The following is a 23,208-nucleotide window of genomic DNA, read 5'->3' as shown; positions in this document are numbered from 1 at the left end:
GAAAAAGCAACATACAGTAATAGAGGTTTTGCCCATATTTCTGCTGCTAGTGTTTTGTCTTTTAGAGGCACAGCTGTTCCAGTAGGTGATAACTGTATTTGGGATGAATCATGATCTCAGAAATACCTAAGACATAAAAGTTGGAGATACAACAAAATATTCTCCCTTCTTTGTTGGGGCAGCTATAAAATATTTACTCAAGTGTTTTATGGTACAATTTCAGAAAAAGATGAGAGTTGGGCACTCTGAGCTGAGAGAGAAAGCTATCCTGGCTGGTTGGAGGTAGCGACTGATGACCCAATGACCTCTTGAGCTTAAGTGGGAGAGATGACAGGGAAAATGACTTGGCTTTCTTTTTTTCCCCCTACTGTTGACTCATCAACTCAGCCCATCTGTCACTGAACTGTGGGCAGGGAAATCTGAGCCAATATAAGGCTTTATGGAGACAACAGGTGGGTGAGTTAGGGGTGGACGAATAATGCTTTGAAATGCCTTTCAAACTATAATGAAGATATTTTATCTTAATTAGTTTGGATATTGGATCTTCTTTGAGAAAACATCTAGATTTGGGGGGTCACATGTTTGGAAAAGGCCTCACATCACTCTTCAGTAACTGCCTAATGACCCGATCTCAAGGGTGTATATTAGCTTTAGTAATACAAACAGAAAAGCATCCTTACTTAGTAGGAAATTAGAATGTTTCAGCAGAGCTAAAATGTTATCTGCTGTTCCTGCAGCTTTGAATAAAATCTGGTTTCGTGAGAGTCAGAGGCTGCTCTTCTAATGTCCTTATTAAGTCAAACGAGGATCCAGTGCATAAATAATTTTGTAATGTTTACAAAGAATTGAAATGTTTAGTGACTTTTTTTTACCCTGAAACTCATTGAAAACCTCTTGTCATCCACTTTAGCAATGCAGAACTCTAAAGCATATGAACTGACCAAGCAGAATAGATCAAATTGGAAAAAATGTCTTTCAATCCTGATTATTTGGTTACCAACATGACTGACTAAAGCTATTTTTAAAAAAACAAAAACTATCTGGACACTGATATTAGAATCCACAGACTGAGGTACCAAATTATTTTATAAAAACTCCAAAAATAACATCTTGAAAATAAAAGTCTCTGTCTCTGTGAGGTCTCATAGTCAACAATTCTATCCATAAATTAAGTGGCAGTCTTCTGGATTTGTGGAACTGGATATCATAAATCTTGAATAACAAAAGAAGTAAATATATGTTTGCATTAAAACAAAAATATTAATTGGAATCACTAGACTTTAGCACAAATATTAGATTTCCATCTCTATTGATATGTACAAAAATATATATTTTTTCCTTTTAATATGATTAAATTACTATTTTTCCAGCCTTAATCCCAGCCAAAGTCGTGGCCAGTCATCTGGTAGAACTTCATGTTGAACGGCCGATAGAATTCTCGCAGCCTTTGTACTACTTTCTGGTCAATATTGGGGTGGGTCCGTCCTTTCGTCTTGCCCAGGCAGTGGGGCTTGCTACTGCCTTCTGCCTTTTTCAGGCATGGGAACCCCTTGGTTTTGTTGAAGTAGAAATGTTTGTCTGTGATGATCCTCTTGAGGCCCAGAAAGTCCTGGACACGGCCCAACTCACCTGCTGGATCACTGATCAGTCTCTCCCCACTGACAAAAAGGATTTGCCCAAGTGGGAAGTACAGGAGCCAATTTTCCAAATGCTTGGCATAAATGCCAATCTGGATGGCACTCCAGGAGGTATCGATCAAACCCGTAGTCCTGTTTTTCAAGGTCAGGCTCTCAAAAGATGGGATGTCTGGCTTCTTGGAAAGGGTTTGTGTGTAGTCAGAAATGGCTCGGGTGACCGGGTCCCTAACCACCACAATGAGCTTGGTGTCCTTTGACATAGAGGAGATCCGAGCTGGTGCTTCTTTAGTGACAAAGTAGCTGGGTGTTTTCTCCATGGTGATCTGGCCATCGAGCGTTCTTGGCATCAATTCCCTAATGAAAAACAGAAGAGAGAATTTGCAAAGCTGCACATTTGTACATGCCTATCTTTAGCTCAATCATAGAAAATAATGGAACTCATATACGGGATCTCAGCTATGGGGAAAATTTTGAAACATTTGAGCACCAGGGAATTTTTTTAATGAATGTCTTTTGTGTTGAGATCAACTCTTAAAGCCTGGTACATTCAGATGGTCTCTCTCAGGTTTGATTCCACTTAGATTTTTGAGATCAAGCAAAGTTAGTGAGTGATACAATATCTTATCAACAAGTATTGTATCAGACCAAATAATTCATGGAAAGTTGGAACCCCATTTATTAGAATCCCCATTTATTCTGTAACATGGAAATATTGGTAAATGGCAGACCAATTGGCATCTATGTAAATTAGGCCAGGATCAGAAACACTGAATGATTTCTCTAATTGAATGGGAATTTGAGAATTACATCCAAATTCAGCACTCTAGTCACCTCTACATCACATTGGTTAGTTTAAAAATTTGGGAGACTAGGAGGAAGGGCTTTTTCAGGGTTTTAAAACATTTAAATGATCTTTGGAGAAAAGTGCATATGAAAATTATTCTAATTCAAGAGTCTTGTGAGCTATTATTTTCCTATATTTACCACTCAGTTATCAGCACTTTATCAAAAGGTCTCAACACATTTCAAAACTACTTCAATCTAATATACGATTATATAGGAAATGCCTTTATCTCATCATTCTATCTAGCTTTGATTTCCTAAGCCATGAAGCTAAGCATTGGCAGGACCATTTGTTTAAGAGAAAGATCTACAACTGTCACTTGTTAAAAATAAAATTCACACACACACACAGAGTTCCACCATAATATAGCTCCTCCAAATCAGATTTCCTCAGAAAAATTGACAATAAGGTCAGATACAGGTACTGTATGTTGAACATTATGAATAACAACCATTTACCAAGTAATGCCAAAGAATGATATGTTCATGAGTAGATTTACTTGGAAAATTGAACCTTTGAGCTGGCATTTTGGCAGCACAATGATCTTTTTCACATGCTGAAGAAATGAATATTCATTTTGTTGGCAGACTGAAACCACTGATTGTATATTGTTGGGAGCTACTAGGAATGTTGTGCCACAACCATGGAGAGATTAACTAATGACCTAGACATCTTTCATAAACATAAGACTGCATGGACTGGTGGCATCTGGATTTAATTGAAAAAAAAATGCCACTACAAACTATCAGGGCTACAGAAATATTTTGGCCAGAGCAAAATATTGAGCCATTTGCTCAAATAAAAGGGTGTTTGTTGTTTTAATGTTTGTAGGCCAGTGGAGAATGCATTGGCTTAATTACTTAAAGAAGACAACTTCTCTAAAGAGGAGTACCTTTTTGGCTGTATCTTTTAATTTAGTATTCAGTACTGAAATCCATGTTCACTTGGTTGTTTCAAGACTCAACTTAGAATATTGACTCTTGCAATTGAAAACTAGACCAATGTTTCTCATAATGAAGATCATCCCCTATTTGACAAAAGTCTGTCCTACAGGTGCTACTTTCAAGCAATGTAGTGACATACTTGTATGCTGAATGGACTTATACATAATTACATTATATAGAGCTTTCATTGTGTAATGTAATTGTATAAACTGTTGATCGTGAATTAAGCACTAAGTGTTCTTTAAATAGTTAGATGTGAGGCCAGCAGGCATCTGAAGCTTCTACATAAGAGTGTGGGAAGCCATGGAGATGACCTTGGAAAAGCTACCTAGAATCCATTAAACAGGTGCATAAGCATGACTTGGGCTGAAAACACAGCGAAAGTATTAGAAACAGACTCAAACTGGCTATCCTCCTGAGCCCCTAGGGTAAAAGAGGAAAGGAACAGGAAACACAATCATTTGTAATATTTGTTACCATGGCCTTTCACAATAAAATATAGTACTAGTTTTCTTGTGAAATTTATTCCCTGATCTGTATGACCTTATAGGGCTCAAAGAGAATCACTAAAAGCTTTGAGTTGGTCCATCAGTCACATTCAAAGAACTCGTGGCACTGACACTGGCACTAAAAGATATGAATGATGATTTGACCATCTTCATTCCACAAGGATGAACTTCATGGACATAGCAAATTTATGTATCTTCCCTATGGATTATGGATTTGTTATCCAGGGCATACAGTATGTATAGTTTAGTTCTGAAATGGGTATTACCCAAGGACCTGCATTCAGCAAGATAGCTATAGCATATACATACAACTGCATACAATATGGTAGCTCCTCTTAACCTAACACCTTTCATTTCTCTTTACCATGCTGGGGAGTTTTTATTTGTTGTTTTGCAGTGGCTGATGGTGATTTACTGAATGGAAAATTATCTATAGACTTTTTTAGCTGACGAAGGAAAGAGCAGCAGTAGGCAAGCTTGTAAACAGCACAGATTTAGCTCTCCTGTTGATACCCTTGGGCACACTGAACAAAGAGTGCCATATCACTGCATACCGGTGCAGCAGACCCATTTCTGAATGCACTCACAAATGGACATATAGTGGTTGTTTATTCTGATCCTTAGTTGCTTTAATCTTAACCTGGCCATAATTCTCAGAGGTTGGTTTTTTGCCATTAAGTATGTGCCAGAGTAAACTCCAACACACACACACACACACAAACACACACACACACAAAACACAAAGCCTGGTAGAAGTTGCAACCTACAGAATGAGACTCAGTTCTCTGTTCAAGTTGCCAAGTCGCAAAAGCTGAGGTCTCATTTGCAGAAGCAAAATAAACAACATGTACAAACCATACTTTCAGATATTAATTTCTATACTTTTGTTGATTAAAAAGACGTTACTTATGGAATATCTGCAGATGGCCTGTCATTATCAATCCAAAGATGTTCTATGGTGACACATATCCAGAGAGGAAATAAGAGCAGAGAAAGTGTATCAATTCACATTTCAAGAAGCACCTTCAGTCACAGCCAATACGTGATCTGGAACACAATCATCCTTCAGTTTTCACATTCCTCTGGAAGTCAATAATAATGGGTTCACCTGATATCCACCATGTCATACTAAAGATTTTGGCCCGGGTTATTATAAGAATAAATTAGAAAGTCAAGAAATTAATGAAAGAAAAATAAATAAGTTGTGTGCTTGTGGAACTAAATGAGAGGGAATGAGGCCGTAGATCTGAATGAAGGGCCATGAGGGATGGAGGAATGCATCCAGGGAAATTAAGCTGTAGGTTTCCTTATGAATGAAAGAGCTACGTAAGAAAGTATGTAAGAAAGAACGAATTGATGTCAACTAGGTTGCTGTAGGTACATTGAAAAGTACAAATCCATAACATATAGGTGATAGCTACATGTTAAGCTGGAGTAAATGATGGTAATGAGGGAGATGAGCAGTTTAGAAATATAAAATATGAAATATAAATAAATAATAGATGAACCAAATATGAGTTTGGTGGAAAATTGTGCAACAGTTTGAAGGTATGCAATCCTGGGGAAATTATTCTGTTTGTGATATGAATGAGTAGGTAGAAATGACACAAGCAAATACTATGTAGAAAAAGTGTGGGGCCATCATCCAAGAATGATGAATGTTAGGAGTAGAGCTGACATAGCATGGACTAGTTCCCAGATTAGTGAGAACATTACACCAATACATCTGTGCTGTGGGGCCAAATATTTGTTAATGTGGAAAGACGAGGTTAAAAAAAAAACCCTAAAATTTAAACTCTGGAGTTCTGATGTGATTTTATATATATAATTGTTTAATTGTTTGAAATTTGAATTTTAAAAACTTAAATGTATCACTCAAAATACATAGCAGTTTTTGAATGACTCTTATTTTAGTAACTTTGGTTCTTCCCAGCTTCTTTCCCAAAGTTTCATAAGTATTTTAACTACCTTTTAATATTTATATTAATCTGGTAGACAATTATAAATATTTACCTCAATGAGTTTGGAAACATTTGTCATAATAATTATTTCCAGGTACTCCAAGGAACTAAAGAAAAATGCAAAATCCTAAACTCTGCAAATGTTCTTGGGTAGCTTAGCACTTATAAAAATATGTGAGATTTTTTTAGAATGCATTTATTAATTTATTTTAAAAAAAGTCTGTTAAAGGAAGTTAAGCAAATTCATTTATCCAATTTTTAGAATCTAATTAAGGACAGGTATACCTTCAGATCACAATACAGGTAACATCTAGCATCCTGGGGCTGTTATAGCTCTTCACACTTTAAAAATGAACTTTTTGCAGAAGACAACTGTGTCCTTTTGTCTTTCTTATAACCATCCTCTAGAGAAAAGACAGCTAGTCAGTGACAGAATAACGTTTTGTTTTATTTCTTTTATGTGGCAGGTCATGCTCTGGATTTGGTTTTGTCCACTGGAAAGGAGGGTGGCATTCTAAAAGTGGGAAAGTTTAGATCTGTTCTCTTGTCATACCATTTCACTGAGATTTAGACTTGCAGTGACTATTCTTTGTAGTCCATCTTAAAAGATCCCAGGTATTTGGGGGCTAGTATGGCTGGCTTTGGTTGTCCTATGGAATGCAAAGAGGAGCAGGGCATCCACAGGGCAGAGAGAGTTCATTTCCGGAGTATACATCTCAGTGGAGGACAATGAAGCAAGATTCTTCCACAGCCCCTTATTTCTTGACATACAGTATATACAGTAGTTCAGCCAGCTACAGCTTTATAGAATCGAGACAACAATTGAATGGTATGGTTATTAGGCTGAGTTATGACATGTGTGACATTATTGCTAGGTATTCTTTGACTAAAAATTTATTTTTGGTTCTACCAGCTCCCATTTTCTGCCAGGAAAGTGTACACAACAGAACCCTCCAGAAAGCAACAAAGCCAGACATCGTGTAGTTAGTTAGGTGTGGTTTATCAGGAGATGTTTTGCTGTTCAGATGACAGTGTGTTAAATACGAAAGCTGTTTGTTAATGCAGAGTTATCATTGTGGGTTTGTTATTTTTTGCATATGTGGGCAGGAGGAAATAAAATGAAAACATGTTCCCACTAACAGTGTGAGTCAACAACACTCTAAAAAGGAAGAAAAAGGGGGCGGAGGTGGGCAGGTCTGATGAAAGCCACAATTCATCATGGATCATGGTTTCCTGGTGCCTTTGCGATTACTTCACAGGCTTTGCTGCCTCCAGAATTTGTTCATTTGTGAGTATTGTACATTGCAAGCAACACACACCAATGCCAAGTTTATACTGTCTATTTAGGAGAAGAAATCAAAGGAATTTTCAGTTGTTAAATAGATAGACAGATGGCTGTCTGGGCAAATATCTGAAGATGATTCCCACAATATTATGATGGCTGGTTGCATAAAAACTAAGCATTAGAGAATTCCGTGTTTCTATGTCCGCGCACGTGTGTGTGTGTGTGTGTGTGCATTTGCATAGATATGCAGACAAAACCACATAGAACCACAGACATATATAATTACAGTGCAATTCTATCCTGGTTTAAACATAAACAAATGTCACAGATGTCACATTATTTCATTCAGTGATCTCATTTGAAACTGTATTCCCATTTCAACTTCACGGATAAGAAAAAAAATCTAAGAACTGATCGGATTGGGGTTCTGCACAGCCAAGGTAGAGGGAAGATAGATGTCCACCTCACTGAGCTACTCCTCCACCTTTACAAATTATTTCTACCTAAGCAAACTCTTTATTTTGTAATAATAATAATAATAATAATAATAATAATAATAATAATAATAATAATAATAATAATAATAATAATAATAATAAAGTTGGAAGGGACCTTGGAGGTCATCTAGTCCAACCCCCTGCTCAGGCAGAAAACCCTATACCAGGGGTGTCAAACTGCAGGCCCATGGGCTGGATGTGTCATGCCAAAACCACGCCCACCCCATTGCCGGCAATGGGAAAAAAGTCATGATACATCGCGACACATCACGTGATGCCGCACGTTTGACACTCATGCCCTATACCATGTCAGACAAATGGCTGTCCAGTCTCCTCTTAAAAACTTCCATTGTTGGAGCATTCACAACTTCTGGAGGTAGCTTGTTCCACTGATTAATTTTTCTGACTGGCAGGAAATTTCTCCTTAGTTCTAGGTTGCTTCTTCTCTTTGATTAGTTTCCATCCGTTGCTTCTGGTCCTGCCTTCAGGTGCTTTGGACAATAGCTTGACTTCCTCTTCTTTGTGGCAACCCCTGAGATATTAGAACACTGCTATCATGTCACCCCTAGTCCTTCTTTTCATTAAATTAGACATACCCAATTCCAGCAACCGTTCTTTATATGTTTTAGCCTCCAGTCCCCTGATCATCTTTGCTGCTCTTCTCTGTACTTTTTCTAGAATCTCAACATCTTTTTTACATCGTGGTGACCAAAACTGGATGAGGTATTCCAAATGTGGCCTTACCAAGGCCACACTTTTGTTCCTATTACCTCCCCTTTGGAAGGGGCTAATGGTGCAACACCATTAAGGAAAATCCAGGAAAATCAGAAGATAAATTGTGCAACCTAGATAGTCCTGCATGCCTTGCATACTACTTATTACATGCATTGAACTGAGTGTAACAAGGCAAATGAAATGAGATTTGAGGTCTCAGGGAAGCAGGGATGTTTATAGCATACGATTAAAAAAGAAAGTCAAGTTCACAAATGCATTGGTGAAATGAAAGTTCTATCTGTTTTTTCATGTGCCACACAAACACACACAGACAAAAAAAACTACTGAAGCTTCTATTAAACCATTGCAGTCTCCATCTTGCTTTTTACTGTACTCTATAGACATTTTGGTGGAAAACCTTCGAAACTAAGAAATCTGTATTGAGTCAGCCTACAGTTATTATGGTCACTATGACTTACGACAGCACTAAGAAAAAAGGGAAGGGCTCTCAGACTACCTATAAGGACATGGTGAGCTAGATACCCATAAAGGAGCAGGGACATCATTATAGGGGAGAACACTGACCAGAGGACAGATCCTGGATGTCAAAATCTCTCCAGACAAAGGAGAGATTGTGGGATTGCCCACAGGTATTCCAAACAGCTCTCCCCATGAGCAGACTGCAAGAACTGACAGTATTATGGTTGGCTGGTAAATTGGGTGGCTTAGAATTGGTATGCTTAGAATTGCAATGTGACTTATGTGGACATAAAGGTGGCTAGGCCTCATTTCTTAATTACTTTTTGAATTACTTTTTTATTAGTTTTAAACATTAGCAACCTTTGGAATGACAAGGCTGATGGCATTCACTGGGTGAGTCTCCTTCAATCCTTAACAAAATAATTTTTAAGTGTAACTTAAAGGACATAGCAAAGTTGGGTAATAAATGGCAAAAGGGTAATTAGAGTGTTATTTCTGAAAAGTTATAAATGTACTAAGGGTGTGGATTGACTTGAAATGGGATTTTCAAATTAATGGAATAGATTCTTCCCATGGGAAAATGGCTGTGTTTTGATTTTTAAGAAAAAAAAGATGAGATTTTAAAGGTAGACACTAGAAGGAGATAAAGGAAGTAAAGACTAGAATTAAAAAAATTGACTTGGAGCAAAATATCTTAAAATCAAATGTACTAAATTGTGTGTGTATAAGTATAAACAATGACCTCGGTCATTAATTTCAAAAATATGTGCCATCATAGAATGACTCTGTATAAATGATATTGCAGGAGAGGAACAAGTTCTAATGGATAAGATGGAAAAAGATTTAGACCTGGGCTTAAAGTGACAGGCTACAAGAATAATTTGAGAAAATAAATGAAATACTGGATATACAAATGAAACGGGCTGATATTTTAATAATTAAAAGGAAACATGACTTGGATAATTTTCCTATATTGGTATACAAAGGACACCTGTTAAAGTTTTGAAAGACTTGGTGAAAAGAATAGACATAAAGACTTAGGACATTATTTGAAGAGATTAAAGATCAAAATTGTAAAAACAAAAGGAGGGAATATAAAGTGGGTTTATTTGATCAGGGTTAAAATAGTTAACTTTATTCTACAATCACGAAATGGACATTTTATTTTATCATGCCAGACTGAGTGATGTGGGTTTAAGGATCTGAGAATTCCTTTTGAGATGAAGGGGTAATATTTATTTTTTGTTATATTGTAATCTTTTCTTTTCTTCTCTATTCTTTCATTTACACTGTTCTTTTTCTTTCTTTTTATATTCTGCACTTTATTTTTTCTTTCTATTTTTTATTTGTTGTAGTTTGTACTACATTTGATCTGTACAACTGTAACATTTAATAAAACTAATTGAAAAAAATTCAGGAAGGCAATGACAATGCAATGGTATCCTAGTTTTGATCTTATTAGCAAGCAAGGATCCTCTTCAGATGAATCCCAAATCATTATTTGTAAAGGATCATTTTAAAAAAGGCACTTTCCCTCCACAGAGAAATTTCTGAATCAAAGTGAACAAACCTAAGTTATGCAATTTACAATTATAACCCTGATCCAGAATTTCCTGAGTATCCAACTAATATTAGGAAACATTGCAACTACAATCTGTTACTTACTGCATATTTGCTCTATTAATCATAATTAGTAATATTAGTATTAATTTGTTATTAAGTATTAGTATTCATGTATTCATCAAGCTTTTTCCAACACTGGCAGCTGGCAAGTTGATTGACATTAAAACCAAAATAAAAATATTCACAAATAAAAAAGAGAAGGAAAAAAGGAAATATTCTGAGAGGGATTTAGATGAAGCCTAGAATAACCAGCCAATTATTCTTTTTGAAAGGCACCATTTGCTTTCCAGAATAAACTTGAACCGAATCCGTATCTCCACTCAAACAATTTATGAAAGAAAAAATGTTTTCGTTCTATAAGATTTGGGATTAATTGGGAACGATGTGAAAGTCCTTTTCTGTATAATAAATTTTGCAGCCTTTTCACCTCTGGTATTTAATGACATTGTGCCTTCCTGTTTGAAAATTTCATACAAACAGTCTACTGTGCATTAAGACAACCATCATTCTATTTGGGGAAAAAAACAGAACATGATATGATAATTTTTGGCTAGGCTGGGACAAATGTGGCAATTGCTATGATGAATCCCAAAATGCACAGCAAGGATCTGGCCCAAAGTCAAAGTTCTAAAAGTAATAAGACCTAAATCAGGAAACTGTCTCCAGGAAAAGGTTTCTTATAACAACATAGTTTGCTTTTAAGTCTCACTAAAGTCAGTTTGCCACCCTGATGGAACTGACCACATCTGTTGGTTATGGCCACAATCCACTGTGACATTCTAAGCACACTTTGCTGAAAGTTCTGGAAGAAATATAATGGGAGTGTGTGTACAGGAACACTGCCTTAAAGTGATGATTGAGGGAAATTAGTGCCCAATCTTAATCTGTTCCACACTTCAAGCAGCAGTGCTTTTTTTTTGTAAGAAAAAAGATGCCGGAACTCAGCCCCCCCTCCCCCCGCCAGGCCATTCCTTGATCGGCAACCTTTCACTGGCCTGACTGCCATGCTAAGGTGGATGGGATGGGCGGGATAGGCCCAGTCCCCCTCTGCCATTTCGGAGCCAGGGGGGAGTGACAGTGAACGGTTCGCTGTCGCTGTGCACCGCTGGAGGGGCTTTCTTTATGCTTCGCCCTGCAGATCACCTGCTCAGGTACAGCCACTGCCTCCTTGTCCTCCGCCAACTCTCATGTGGATTGTGCCATGACCGGGTGGCACAAGCCTCCCCCACCACCTCCCTCTGCCAGTCCTTTGTCGCCTGTCTCATGGAGAATGGAGAACCCAGCAGCTCTGTGCAGGAACGCAGAGCAGAGAACAGCACTTGCTTGCTGCCCTGCATTGCCCCACGTCTCCCTTCTGGAAATGGCATCCCCGTTTCCTGCCGCTTCTCCTACCGGTGCAGCTTCTCCCTCTTCCCGAAAGCATTTCTTTGCTAACCTGCTTTCCAGCTCTGGCGTGTTTCTCTTCTGCTACAGGGAAACAGAGTTTGTGGGACTAAAAAAAGTTCAGTCAGACCTTCCCACTCCTTGTGAGATCTTTTTTTTTCTGCAAGAAGTTGGAAGGTCTGATTGAACTTTTTTTAGTTCCATAAATTCCATTGAAAAAAGGTGCCGGAATGCCGTTCTATGCATTCTATGACAAAAAAAAAGCCCCGTCAAGCAGTATGGAAACCAACCTTTAAAAACAGGGGTTGGTGGTTCCAATAAATCTCTCTGGGGGGTGGGGGATGGAGTGAGGTAGTGAATGAACTGTTTGGAAATTGGTTTGATGCAATCAACTGTCGCACGCTGAACAAGTAAAATTAAATATCACTACTTCTTTGGAAAACCGAATTTCTTCTTTGTGGAGCATTGATTTCAAAAGTCATATCCAATTTTGCAACAGGTCTGTAAGAAGAAAGCATTTATATCTAAAGTTGCCCCATGTTTACCCTGAAAGAAAATGGCAGAAATGAAATGGAAGTGTGTACACAAGAACACTGCCTTAATGCACAAATGACTTCCTCTGACCTCTTTGCTCATATATCTCCTCCCCTGTTAAGGTCAATGTGGATGTCTTTGCTGGAGCATCCAGCAAGCAAGCAGTCACTCCAGTGTTTTTCCATCCCCTGGAAGAAGTTGCAGGTCATGAATTCTGCCTGTTTCTTTAGGCTTCCTCGCAACTCCACAAAATACCTGTGGTTTTTTAGTCAGGGAGGTTTCACATGTTGAGCGACTTTGCAATCCATTTAGATCTCTCACTTGCTGGGTACTGTTCAACAGTAGTTCTTTAAGAGCATTTCCCCCCCCTCAGGTCAGAGTAAAGTGCAAACAGGAGTTTGAATTTACATTTGTATTTGCAAACTGGTCCTTGTGTTAGTTCCAGTAACTGGCATGGATTCATTTGGTATTCCACTAGACTTCTTCCAGTGGGCACTGAATAACCAAAAAAAAAAAAAGATGCTGGGCTAAAGGTGTGCAGAGGGACTCCTATTATTCAAAGTAGTTGGTCAAAGATCAGAATAAAGAATTGATTTGATATGATTATTCAGAATGATTGCTAGAAGTGCAAAATGGACCATGGCTAGACATCATTTAATATAGTCTTCTCCAACCTGGCTACACTTCTAAGTATGGATTTCAACTTCTAATATTTCCTAGCCAATATGGCTATTGCAGAAAAATGGGGAGTTGGTCTATATTTTGAAATGTGTGCAGGTTGGGATAGATTTTGACATTCTTTGTATAATTCTCCCCTATCCCCAATAATCTTTGCTGTGGGATAGAGAGTCCAGCATCCTTGGGGAAGGGGGAGCTTGATCTAAAACTTCTGGAAGCCACCACGATGCTTGCCTCGTCTTACACCAACTTCATAAACTAATGAATGATTCCAAGAAATGGCTCATACAAGAAAGTGAAACAGATGATGGCATCTGTCCTAAGCTGCAGGAAGATGTTGTTTATTTGAAAGGCTGTTCTAGGACATTCTTCTAAACAAAAAAAAAATCCCATTTGTCCCATTCATATCTGACTTAAATTTAAAGAACCATAAAAAGAAAAGTGCAAGTCTTGGCCCCATTTTTTTTAAAGAAATTAATAAACTGCCACCTTATGTACTTGTCTCTTTTATGCAAATCTTATAAGATTTACCTATTGTCAGCAAGTCTTTAGCTCAATCTTTTATTTATTATCAGCAATAAAACTACACAGCATAAGGAATCTGTGCTTGAAGTCTGAAACTGGCTCCGAAGCTCTCTTGATCACATAAAGCCTGCTAGTTTTCTTCGCTCCACTGAGATTTATTTGAGCAATGCCAATACTGCAGTTCTGTGGAACTTGAGGTCAATCTGAATTCCAACTAATGAGAACGTTTTCCTCACCCCAGCTCCTAAATTGAAGTCAACCTGCCTTCTGAGCTTCAGTGTCCTATTTGTGTAGAATGTATCTCTCCTTCCTCCTAAGCGCCTCCCAATTGTTGCAAGATCAGCCATGCTTGCAGCTACTGAGAAAAGTGCCAAGTTGCAAACATGTCAACACATGGTCCTATCACTGTTCACATGGACATGTAAATACAACAGAGCAAATGTGCCTTTGCAGTTTCAGGACTCTCACCTTGAGGAGTTGCTCAGTTTCAGTTCCCGTGATTTGGTGGCTTGTTATTAGAATGCAATCAGACAAATGACCACAACATGAATAGTTTAGTCTGGATGAGTCTGGGTGTTAGCAATTTTTTTTTTATTTCCATTTTGTGTGGAGTAGAAGTGAGACAATGAGTTTGCCAGGCTGAGACCTCTGATGGCTCAGGGGAGAGGGCACTGATTGAATGCCATGCCTTGCGTCTCCAATTTGTCAGTTGAAAAAAACATTGATTGGTTCATGATGACCTTGGCATGTTTTCAGTAATCTGAGTTTGGCAAAAGTGAGGATGCTTCTGGGTTGGCTTCAAATGTCTTGGGACAGTTTGATGAGCGATCATGGTAGCTTGTTAGCTTAAATGGAAAGGAAGAGTGATAATCAAATCCAACTTTTTCTCTCATCTCTATTTCGCCAATAAAACATCTATTTGAGGGCATCAAGTGAATTTAAGGATAGTGCAAAATGTTGGGAAGAAAGCAATTTAAGTTGTTTTCGCTGAATGAAAAACAGAATTGCAGTGAAGTGCCCAACTTATTCTTGACATATCAGTGAGTAATGCTTTCCCCTCTTTTCTAATGAAATGATCTTTGTGTTCAAGGTTTTGTGCACACATGCTTAGCTGAATCAGAATCAAGTCCTTATGTCACATCAACTATGCCTGTGAGAAAAATAATATCCTTGCTATTATTTAAAAATGGAAGGGTTTAGATGAACCAACTCCTCAATGTTCTACCAAAAAGAAAAAAAAATCAGGCAACAAGAAGAAATGTTTTACAGATAGCTACATTGAACTGTATTCTAACAGTAGTAATCCATCTACTTCTCTACTCAGAAATATGCACTGTCTAATTCAGTAGGACTTACTCCTAATTAATTAACTTATTTTATTTATTTAAAATATTGATACAGCTGTCCAGAGGTGATTAGAGGATAGGTGGCTATATAAATACTTTTAAATAAATAAAATAAATACTTTACTCTGGGGTAAACATGAGTAGGAATCCTCATTGCTTTTCAGTGCTGTGTTAGCCTTTAGTTCTGAGGAAACCCCTTCATTATATTAAAGTACCTTCTTGTGGTATTTAGACAAATTCTACTTTAGTAGAAAGAGTAAAATTTTCTTCTGAGAATGGAACGATAGGGTGGCATCAAATATTTGAATGGTCACTTCAGAAGAAAATTTTATTTTCCATAGAAATCTGCTGATGAAAGGCAAATGGTTCACCCTAGCCCTAAATGCCCAAGGAAGACAGTTATATGCGGCCACATTACCCTGTTTCAGAAAATAACAATGAAGCCCTATATGAAAGTGGGCTTCCCACTCCCAATATTCAATGGGAATCTGCCTTTTTGCAACTACATGGAGGGAAGTGTGTAGTGGGGTGCCCCAGGGCTCTGTTCTGGGCCCAATGCTCTTCAACATCTTCATCAACGATTTGGACGAGGGGATAGATGGGGAACTCATCAAATTTGCAGACGACACCAAGCTGGCAGGAATAGCCAACATTCCAGAAGACAGGCTTAAGATACAGAAGGATCTAGACGGACTTGAACACTGGGCGCTATCTAACAAAATGAAATTCAATGATGAAAAAAGCAAGGTTCTACATTTAGGCAAGAAAAACCAATTGCACAAGTACAGCATAGGTGGCACCTTGCTCAATAGTAGTAACTGTGAGAGGGACCTCGGAGTCCTAGTGGACAATCACTTAAATATGAGCCAGCAGTGTGCTGCAGCTGCCAAAAAGGCCAACACAGTGCTAGGCTGCATTAACAGAGGGATAGAANAAACTTCCTGACAGTGAGAACAATTAACCAGTGGAACAACCTGCCTCCAGAAGCGGTGAATGCTCCAACACTGGAAGTTTTTAAGAAGAGACTGGACAGCCATTTGTCCGAAATGGTATAGGGTTTCCTGCCTGAGCAGGGGGTTGGACTAGATGACCTTCAAGGTCCCTTCCAACTTTACTACTATTATTATTATTATAACTTGCCCATTATTCCATGACTTGCAGAAATGTGAACATGCTTACTAACACATGAAAATCTTATTTGAACAAACAGCAGTCAAATATTCTAACAAAACTTAAGACAAATAAGAAGTGTGACTAGTCTTCTCTCCTGTGGACAGCTAGCTGGAGTCCAATTCAGATCTTTTTTTACATCACACAGGGTTTTTTGGCAGGCAATCTGAAGAAAATGAGAAATAAGACATTTGGAGATGTTATTTTCCAACCTTGGTGCCCATTATAGTGACACAGCTCCTGGAGCCATGTGGTTAACATTCTTTTGATAAAGATGTAACAGAGAAAGAAAGATATTTTTGTTTCCCTAGAGAGAGAGAGAGAAATCTGAGGGAGCATAGGGTGGACTGCCTGTATAGCTTCATCAAGTGAAGTTTCTGTTCGGTCACACAGACTTGAATGAGTATCTCAAATACTTGTTAAAAACTATGTGTTCTGGAAAATAAAACTTGACTGATTAAAATCCCAAAGCAAACATCTTTTTCAGATTCTAAAATCAAACAGCTCTAACCACTGATGCTGAAAATCCACTGATGTGGCCGAGGCTGTAGCAAATATATTTATGGGAGAGGATGCCTCCATTTATTCAAGCAGGTCTCAATATTTATATATCCTGTTACATCTGCAGCTTGTGGCATCTGTTTCTATGCTCTGTCTGTCAAGCTGCATCTTATCACAGAAGCACTGCCTTTTTCTACTCTGCAATGTTGCTTCTCCTTTTACCTCACTGATAAGTAACCTGACGCTTATTCTAAGCCCTTTTTAAATTACAAAATAAGATAGAGGCAAAGCTAGGCAAGCAGGCTGGAAAAGGAAGAAGAAAGGGTGCTATGAGCTGCTAGAGATCTCTGATTAGCATACTCAATGCAACAGAAGCAAACCTGTTGCATAATGCTGGAATGTATGGACAGTTTTGCCCATCGCCTAGAATAGCAGAAATTCTTAACAAGTGTAGTTGACGTGCAGAAAGAAACCAGTCTTTAGAATGCACAGTGTCTACAATTCTAGATTGTCACCTGTAGTGACGTAAAATGAAAAGCCTTGAGCAGACTTGACATCCATAGGCTCATAAGACCCACTTTGCAAATGGATATCTGGAATATGAGGAGGACAGCAGAATTGAGCTCCCTACACTACATTCCTGAGACTCCATCTACTGGGGTTTAACATCAGGAGACAGCTGCTGCAGCAGTGACTCCCTTCATGCTTTATTATGAAAAACATTATAAAAACATGTAAAGGTTGATGAAGCTTTTGAAACACTGTTTTGAAGACAAGGCAGTGTTAGCACCCAAGAATATTAAGTACCCTGCTAGTTCCTCTTTAGGTCAACGGCATTGCCACACTTTTATTGAGAGGGTGAAATCTGAAAGCCAAGCATATGGTGATTTATCTTTAATAAAGCAGGAATGCTGTGCTGTAGCTTAGTTGTGCTGCTTTGAAACTCATCCAGCTGCTATTATTCCAAAGGTGACCTTTCTAGTGAAGAAGTGCATCACAATCAGGATGTTCACAGCAAATAAACAATTTTGAACTGCAAACAAATTTCTGGGCTTCACCCTAGCTAGCATTATAGACTCTATCAGCTTGGCCTTTACTTTCGAAACAAAAGAAACCAAAGAATCACTGTGTCAATTTTGGAAAGTTGAGATGCTCCAAATGCTGATGTTTTCGTGTGAAAATGCCATAAATCTATCCTAATAAAGAGCAGTATATACAGCATTATTAAAAAAAATCAGCAGATATAAAACAGAAGTTCCACAGATGTGTACGGTGTTTACCTGAATGCATCAGAGCTTAAAACCATAAAAAAAAATAGTGTGTCCTGGTTGAGATTAAATAGAGTGTATGGCCAGTTATAAAAAATTTACTGGTGCCCCAGAAGAAACCTTTTGTGGAATAGCATGCTCTGGGATTGGTTGCTCATATTCTTATGCCCTCACTTTTGGTTTACTGCAAAGAGATCTACTTGGGGCTGCTTCTGAAGACTATTTGAAAGTTGCAGGAGGTGTAAATTCAGCTAGCTGCTGAAGGGAACTGCTGCAGAATTATAACTGTTTGCACAGGCTACATTGGTTCTTAGCAGGCTTTCTTATACCATTCAAAGTGCTGGGGATTTTGTGACTTCACTTTTGGAACTGTCCTCTGCAAGCAGAGTCTGCTCATCCTGTACATTTAATCTGGAAGGACATGTTTCTGATCCACTTTCCTCTGGAGATTAGGTGGATGAAGACTAGGAAGAAGACTTTGGGAATACCTTCCAAAGTTAGGATGATAGCATTCCCTTCCAAGGTTAGGATGTTAGCATTTTCTAAACAGGTATGACCCATATACTGTAACATTTACCAAATATATGTAAACATAACCAGAACCACTTATTTTAAAACCTCCTGTTATTGCCTTCCTGGTGGTTTTATTCATTCAAAGTTCATTCTCAGTCTTTTCGTCACGAGTTACAAGAATGTTTTATTTTTTAATTTTATTTAAATCTTTTAAAATACATTTCTCTCCGGATATTAGTTATATTTTGTCCATCATAACTTGTATTCTGTGGGACATTCCAGTTTATTTAATCTGGCCATGAGGCTCTAGCACTGTATAGGAACACTTATGCAGTAGTGTTAGGCACCAGGCTAAGCAATATTATTGTGCTATACACTTTTTTGTTATAATCTCTGTGAACTGTGAATATTTACAGCCACCTCCTTTAGAGACGGGTTGAGCTTAAAGATGCTCCCCAACTTAGAAGTTATTTGAACGATTGTTGTATGTTCTAATGAATTTTAAGCACTAGCACTTAGGTCACACTTGGGCTCACTAAAGATTATTCCTCTTGTGAACATCCTCCATGAACTAGCAAGTCTATATCTTATCGCTTGATGCCACTAACCTACCCATGAACTGAAACCTCTTCTCTTTTGCATATCGAACAGGGAAACATTTAAGAGAATTCAACCTTGGATATCCCTGGATGTTTAGCATCTTATCCTGAAACCTTCATTTTAAATTCAGGACAACACAATTAGCTATCCCAATGTACAATCTATCAGCCTATTTATTATTAGCACTCTTTTCAACAGACAAATAAATCACTGGAGAATCAAAGTGACTCTCACAAATCAATTTTCCTATATGCGTTTATGAATCACTTTCTATCCTTCCTTGCTCTGGAAAGCACACCAACATCACAAAAGAATTTCATCAAGGTATGTTTCATTTAAAAAAAATATATTAATCTATTTCCCTATTTCCTTAAAACGTTTGCTTCCTTCCTCAAAACAGCAAAGTGACTATCAATCCAAGAATGGGATGGCTCTTGACAGACTCATCTAAACACCCTTCTTTCTGGCTTACCCTTTCCAGGTCAACTATCATGATCTCCAGGAAACTAGTTTCTTTTCTGAGAGCCAGAAGTTCATTGTATCCACATTCCGTCTCCAGATTTCTGCCCCTTCCCATCAGCAGATGTGATTATATTCCATGCAATGTAGAGGATAGCTCCCATGCCTATGTAGTTCCTGTAATTCAATCACAGGAAAACTTTATTTAGAGTAAAATCGACAAGGCTATAAGAGAGTAATTGCTTAAGGGCAGAACCAGAAGCCCAATTGCTTTGGTCTGTTAATAACAGACTGTTTAGTTTCTTGCACTAGTCAACATCCTTTTTTCTAACAAACTTTCCAAATTAGGTTGTAGTTATGCCATCAGCAAATTGATTCCCCACCCACCCATCTTGCCACCGGTGATTATAAATGGTTGATTATGCTCCTACAGTGTTATTTGCAGGTCATTCACAATGGTCTTCTTTGTAACCATTACCTTCTGACTCCTGACCCTTTAAGAAATTTTACTGACTCTTCTGCAGCTAGTTTATTTGGGGGAAACAGTCTTTCACTCTCAGTTTTGAATTTTAATATTGAACTAAAACTGCAAAGAATCTGGGGGAAAGCCAATAAACTCCTCAAATTTCCTATTACCAGTCCACCATCCCAAAGTCATCCTCACAACTTTGCAATGATGTTTGATGGCCACATGAGCCAACTAATACAAGCTGGATTGTGTCAACTACAGTTTTATGTCTATATGGAAAAGAAAATATAGATAGATATAAAACTATGACACACTCAATGTTTCACTAAGATTTGAAATTATTTGTTCTAGCGCTATGATTTTCACAGGTAAAATGTATAAATATGGTAGTATACAAATCTGACAGGTAAGAAAACAAAACACTCAACTTTATTAACTGTAGTGGTTTGCAAAACCAATGAAGCCACGACTTTTTCTTAAAATGGAGGTATGGATTAGTATGCAGAATAAAGAAGCTCTGTTGCTTGTTAATGTTATTAGCTTATCAGTATGCATAACAACTGATTAATGACCCAATCCCTACCCCTAAATAAAGAGCTGGAAAGATAGATATATTTCTCAATCACCAGGTATCCAAAAATAAATCTACATGGAGCCTCTATATGGCTCTACATGGGGATACTCTTGAAAAGTATCTGGAAGCTTCAGCTGGTACAGAATGAGACCACATGGGCAATTCTGGGTGCCAAAAGAATGGTGCATGTGACACCTCAGCTGCACTCGATACTAGTCTGCTTCCAGGTCCAGTTCAAGGTGTTAGTTATGACCTTTAAGGCCGTACATGGCATGGGGCCAGGTTACCTACAGAACCCTCTTCATACCTTTACATCAGCCCTTCCCACTTGATCAGGCAAGGAACATATGTTGAAGACCATGGTCAGCTAAAGAATTCTGACTGGTGGAGTGTAGGAAAAGAGCCTTCTCTGCCATTGCCCCTGCTCTATGGAAGATTCCTCTCTCCCAGATGTAGACAGACCCTCAGTGGCCTTCTGGAAAGGTGTAAAAACATGGCTCAGTTGCCTTGTGTCAGGTGAAGAGAAGAGCACCCAGCCATGGGCCTAGCTGCTGCCTCGAAAATCCTCCCCCCACCACCTTTTAACTATTTTTTTTAACATTGCTTGCCTCTTTGAAAGTTTATATAGTGTTTTTTTTATGTTTTTCCTATTTTATTGAATAGAGTCCATCTGTGAGGGAGATGAGTGGCTTTAAATTTTGATAGATAATAAATAAATCTTGATTCCAATGAAGTTCAGGGTAGTTTGCTGGCTTCAGTATAAGATAACGATAATGATAATGTTTTAGCGGTCATTGTGTTTTATGAATTTCTGACTTTTACCAGAGATGAAAGGATGGGAAGGACAAACAAATTTCTTCCAGGACCTGAAAACTTTAGATTTTTGCCCTGGAAAATGTGGAGGAAACTGGGGTAATATTTATGTCACTATTATCAAGCCATCACTATTTTATTCATCATCAGACCAATTTTTCATCGCCTATGCCATAATTAGGTATGGTTTAATATTTAATTTGGGTGATTTACAGATTTGGACATTTCTCCAGTAATAGGAGAATGTTCCTCCATTGCTGGAGAAATGTTGCAGTTTTCATTAGCCTCATTTCTGCTGGAAATATTATTAGTCCTCCTTGCATACTTTAAAGCTCATCTCCCCAAAGAAGTTAGTTACTCAAATTGCCCATCCTTTAGGCAGTTGCAGCCCACTCAATCACTGGAAAGGATTGGCACTGTATGTAAATCATAATATTACCACAATATATCAAAGCAAATTTTATCTCATCTGAAAAAGTATATGATTTAGTAAATGAATTGTGCAGAAACAGCTAACTTGTCTACTATTCATTGCAAAAAAGCTGCAGAGGAAGGAAATTACCAAGGGAAATTATATATACAACTTTTTGGCAGGACATTAAGATTGCTACATTAGAGAAAGTGGGAATATAGTTTGTGATGGTTGCTAATGCAAATTTGGGAGCCGATAGCTTTGTAAAAATACTTCAATCTTGAAAATTTCTTTCACAAATGGCTATGACATAGTCTTTTCCCTAGCATTACTGCTTGTCTTGCGATATAAATGTGTATGCCACAATTAACATGAAGTACATCTCTTTTAAAACTGAGTAACAAAACCGAACGCTAATATAAAACATAGGCTTATATTTTTTTATACAATAGCTATACCTTATTTTCTCGGTACACATTCTTCTAGTGTATAATATCCTTTTATTCTATGTGCCTTCTATATGCATTCTTCTATTTGGCTACACAAATGGCTCAAAGGGGAGACATTAAAAGACTGAGGAATGTGGATTACAAGCAACAGACGACACTTCTTAGAATCCACAAGCTGGCTAAAAATCATGATTTCTGTCAAGACCAGAAAACAAGCCTCCCCCCCCCAATGAGCAACTTACATACCAAAACAAGATAAAAAGGTATAAGGCCAGAACGAAGCATAAAAATCCAAGCCTTGTTGTTAGAATCAGCACAGATACTATGCATAATATAAAATATGGTGTTCAAATGTTTAGATTCTCTTTAGAACCTCCCAACTTTATTTTATCTACTTGGCCTGGATCAGTTTAATTATATTGTTTCTTTGCTCCGTACACAAGAAGGGTGTCGGAAATGACAGCCAGAAGTCTCCAACCCCTAGGAATAACAATAGCCCACAAACCCACAGCCACATTCCACCAGGATTTATATAGAACCAAGATACCAAAGGATTAAAGAAACAATGTAATCTACAAAATCAACTGTAACAATTGCAACCAATTTTATGTGGAACAAACATCGTGCCAATTAAAAACCAGAATCCATGAATACATCTCTACAGAAATACACAAAACCAAGGATGAAAACCTCAGAGAATCCATATGGGTTAATATAAAAGGAAAAAAGAATGACCCTGCTATAGGCATATACTACAAACCATCCAATCAAGTAGAAGAAATAAATGAACTCTTTTCTAATCAATTAAAAAATATTTGTAGGAACCATACTGGGAGACAAACTCTGCAACAAGGGGGAGATCAAACAGATTCCTAACCACTTAGCTGACAACTTTGTCATCCAAAAGGTAGAGAAGGGAACTGGAGGAAAAGCTATAGTGGACCTAATTCTTCTCAATTAGTAAGAATTAGGTCCAGTTGTCAGCTAAGTGGTTAGGAAACTGATACTTTATGATATGAA

The 23,208-nt window shown here is 37.9% G+C and overlaps 1 protein-coding gene across 1 annotated transcript in view; it reads right to left on the bottom strand.

Annotated features, from left to right (window-relative positions):
* Positions 1 to 1,372: 1,372 nt before the first annotated feature.
* The window catches only part of LOC107284966 (heparan sulfate glucosamine 3-O-sulfotransferase 3A1-like), an 80,886-nt gene continuing 59,050 nt past the window's right edge, over positions 1,373 to 23,208 (bottom strand). Inside the window, exon 2 of the mRNA XM_015813102.1 lies at positions 1,373 to 1,991. Within this exon, the coding sequence (XP_015668588.1) occupies positions 1,373 to 1,991 (619 nt within the window). The remainder of the gene's footprint in view (positions 1,992 to 23,208) is intronic.

This window comes from Protobothrops mucrosquamatus, unplaced genomic scaffold (genome assembly GCF_001527695.2).
Source record: "Protobothrops mucrosquamatus isolate PMUCROS unplaced genomic scaffold, P.Mucros_1.0 scaffold138, whole genome shotgun sequence".
In the NCBI taxonomy this organism is placed as follows: Eukaryota; Metazoa; Chordata; class Lepidosauria; order Squamata; family Viperidae; genus Protobothrops; species Protobothrops mucrosquamatus.
This window is presented reverse-complemented; position numbering and strand designations above follow the sequence as displayed.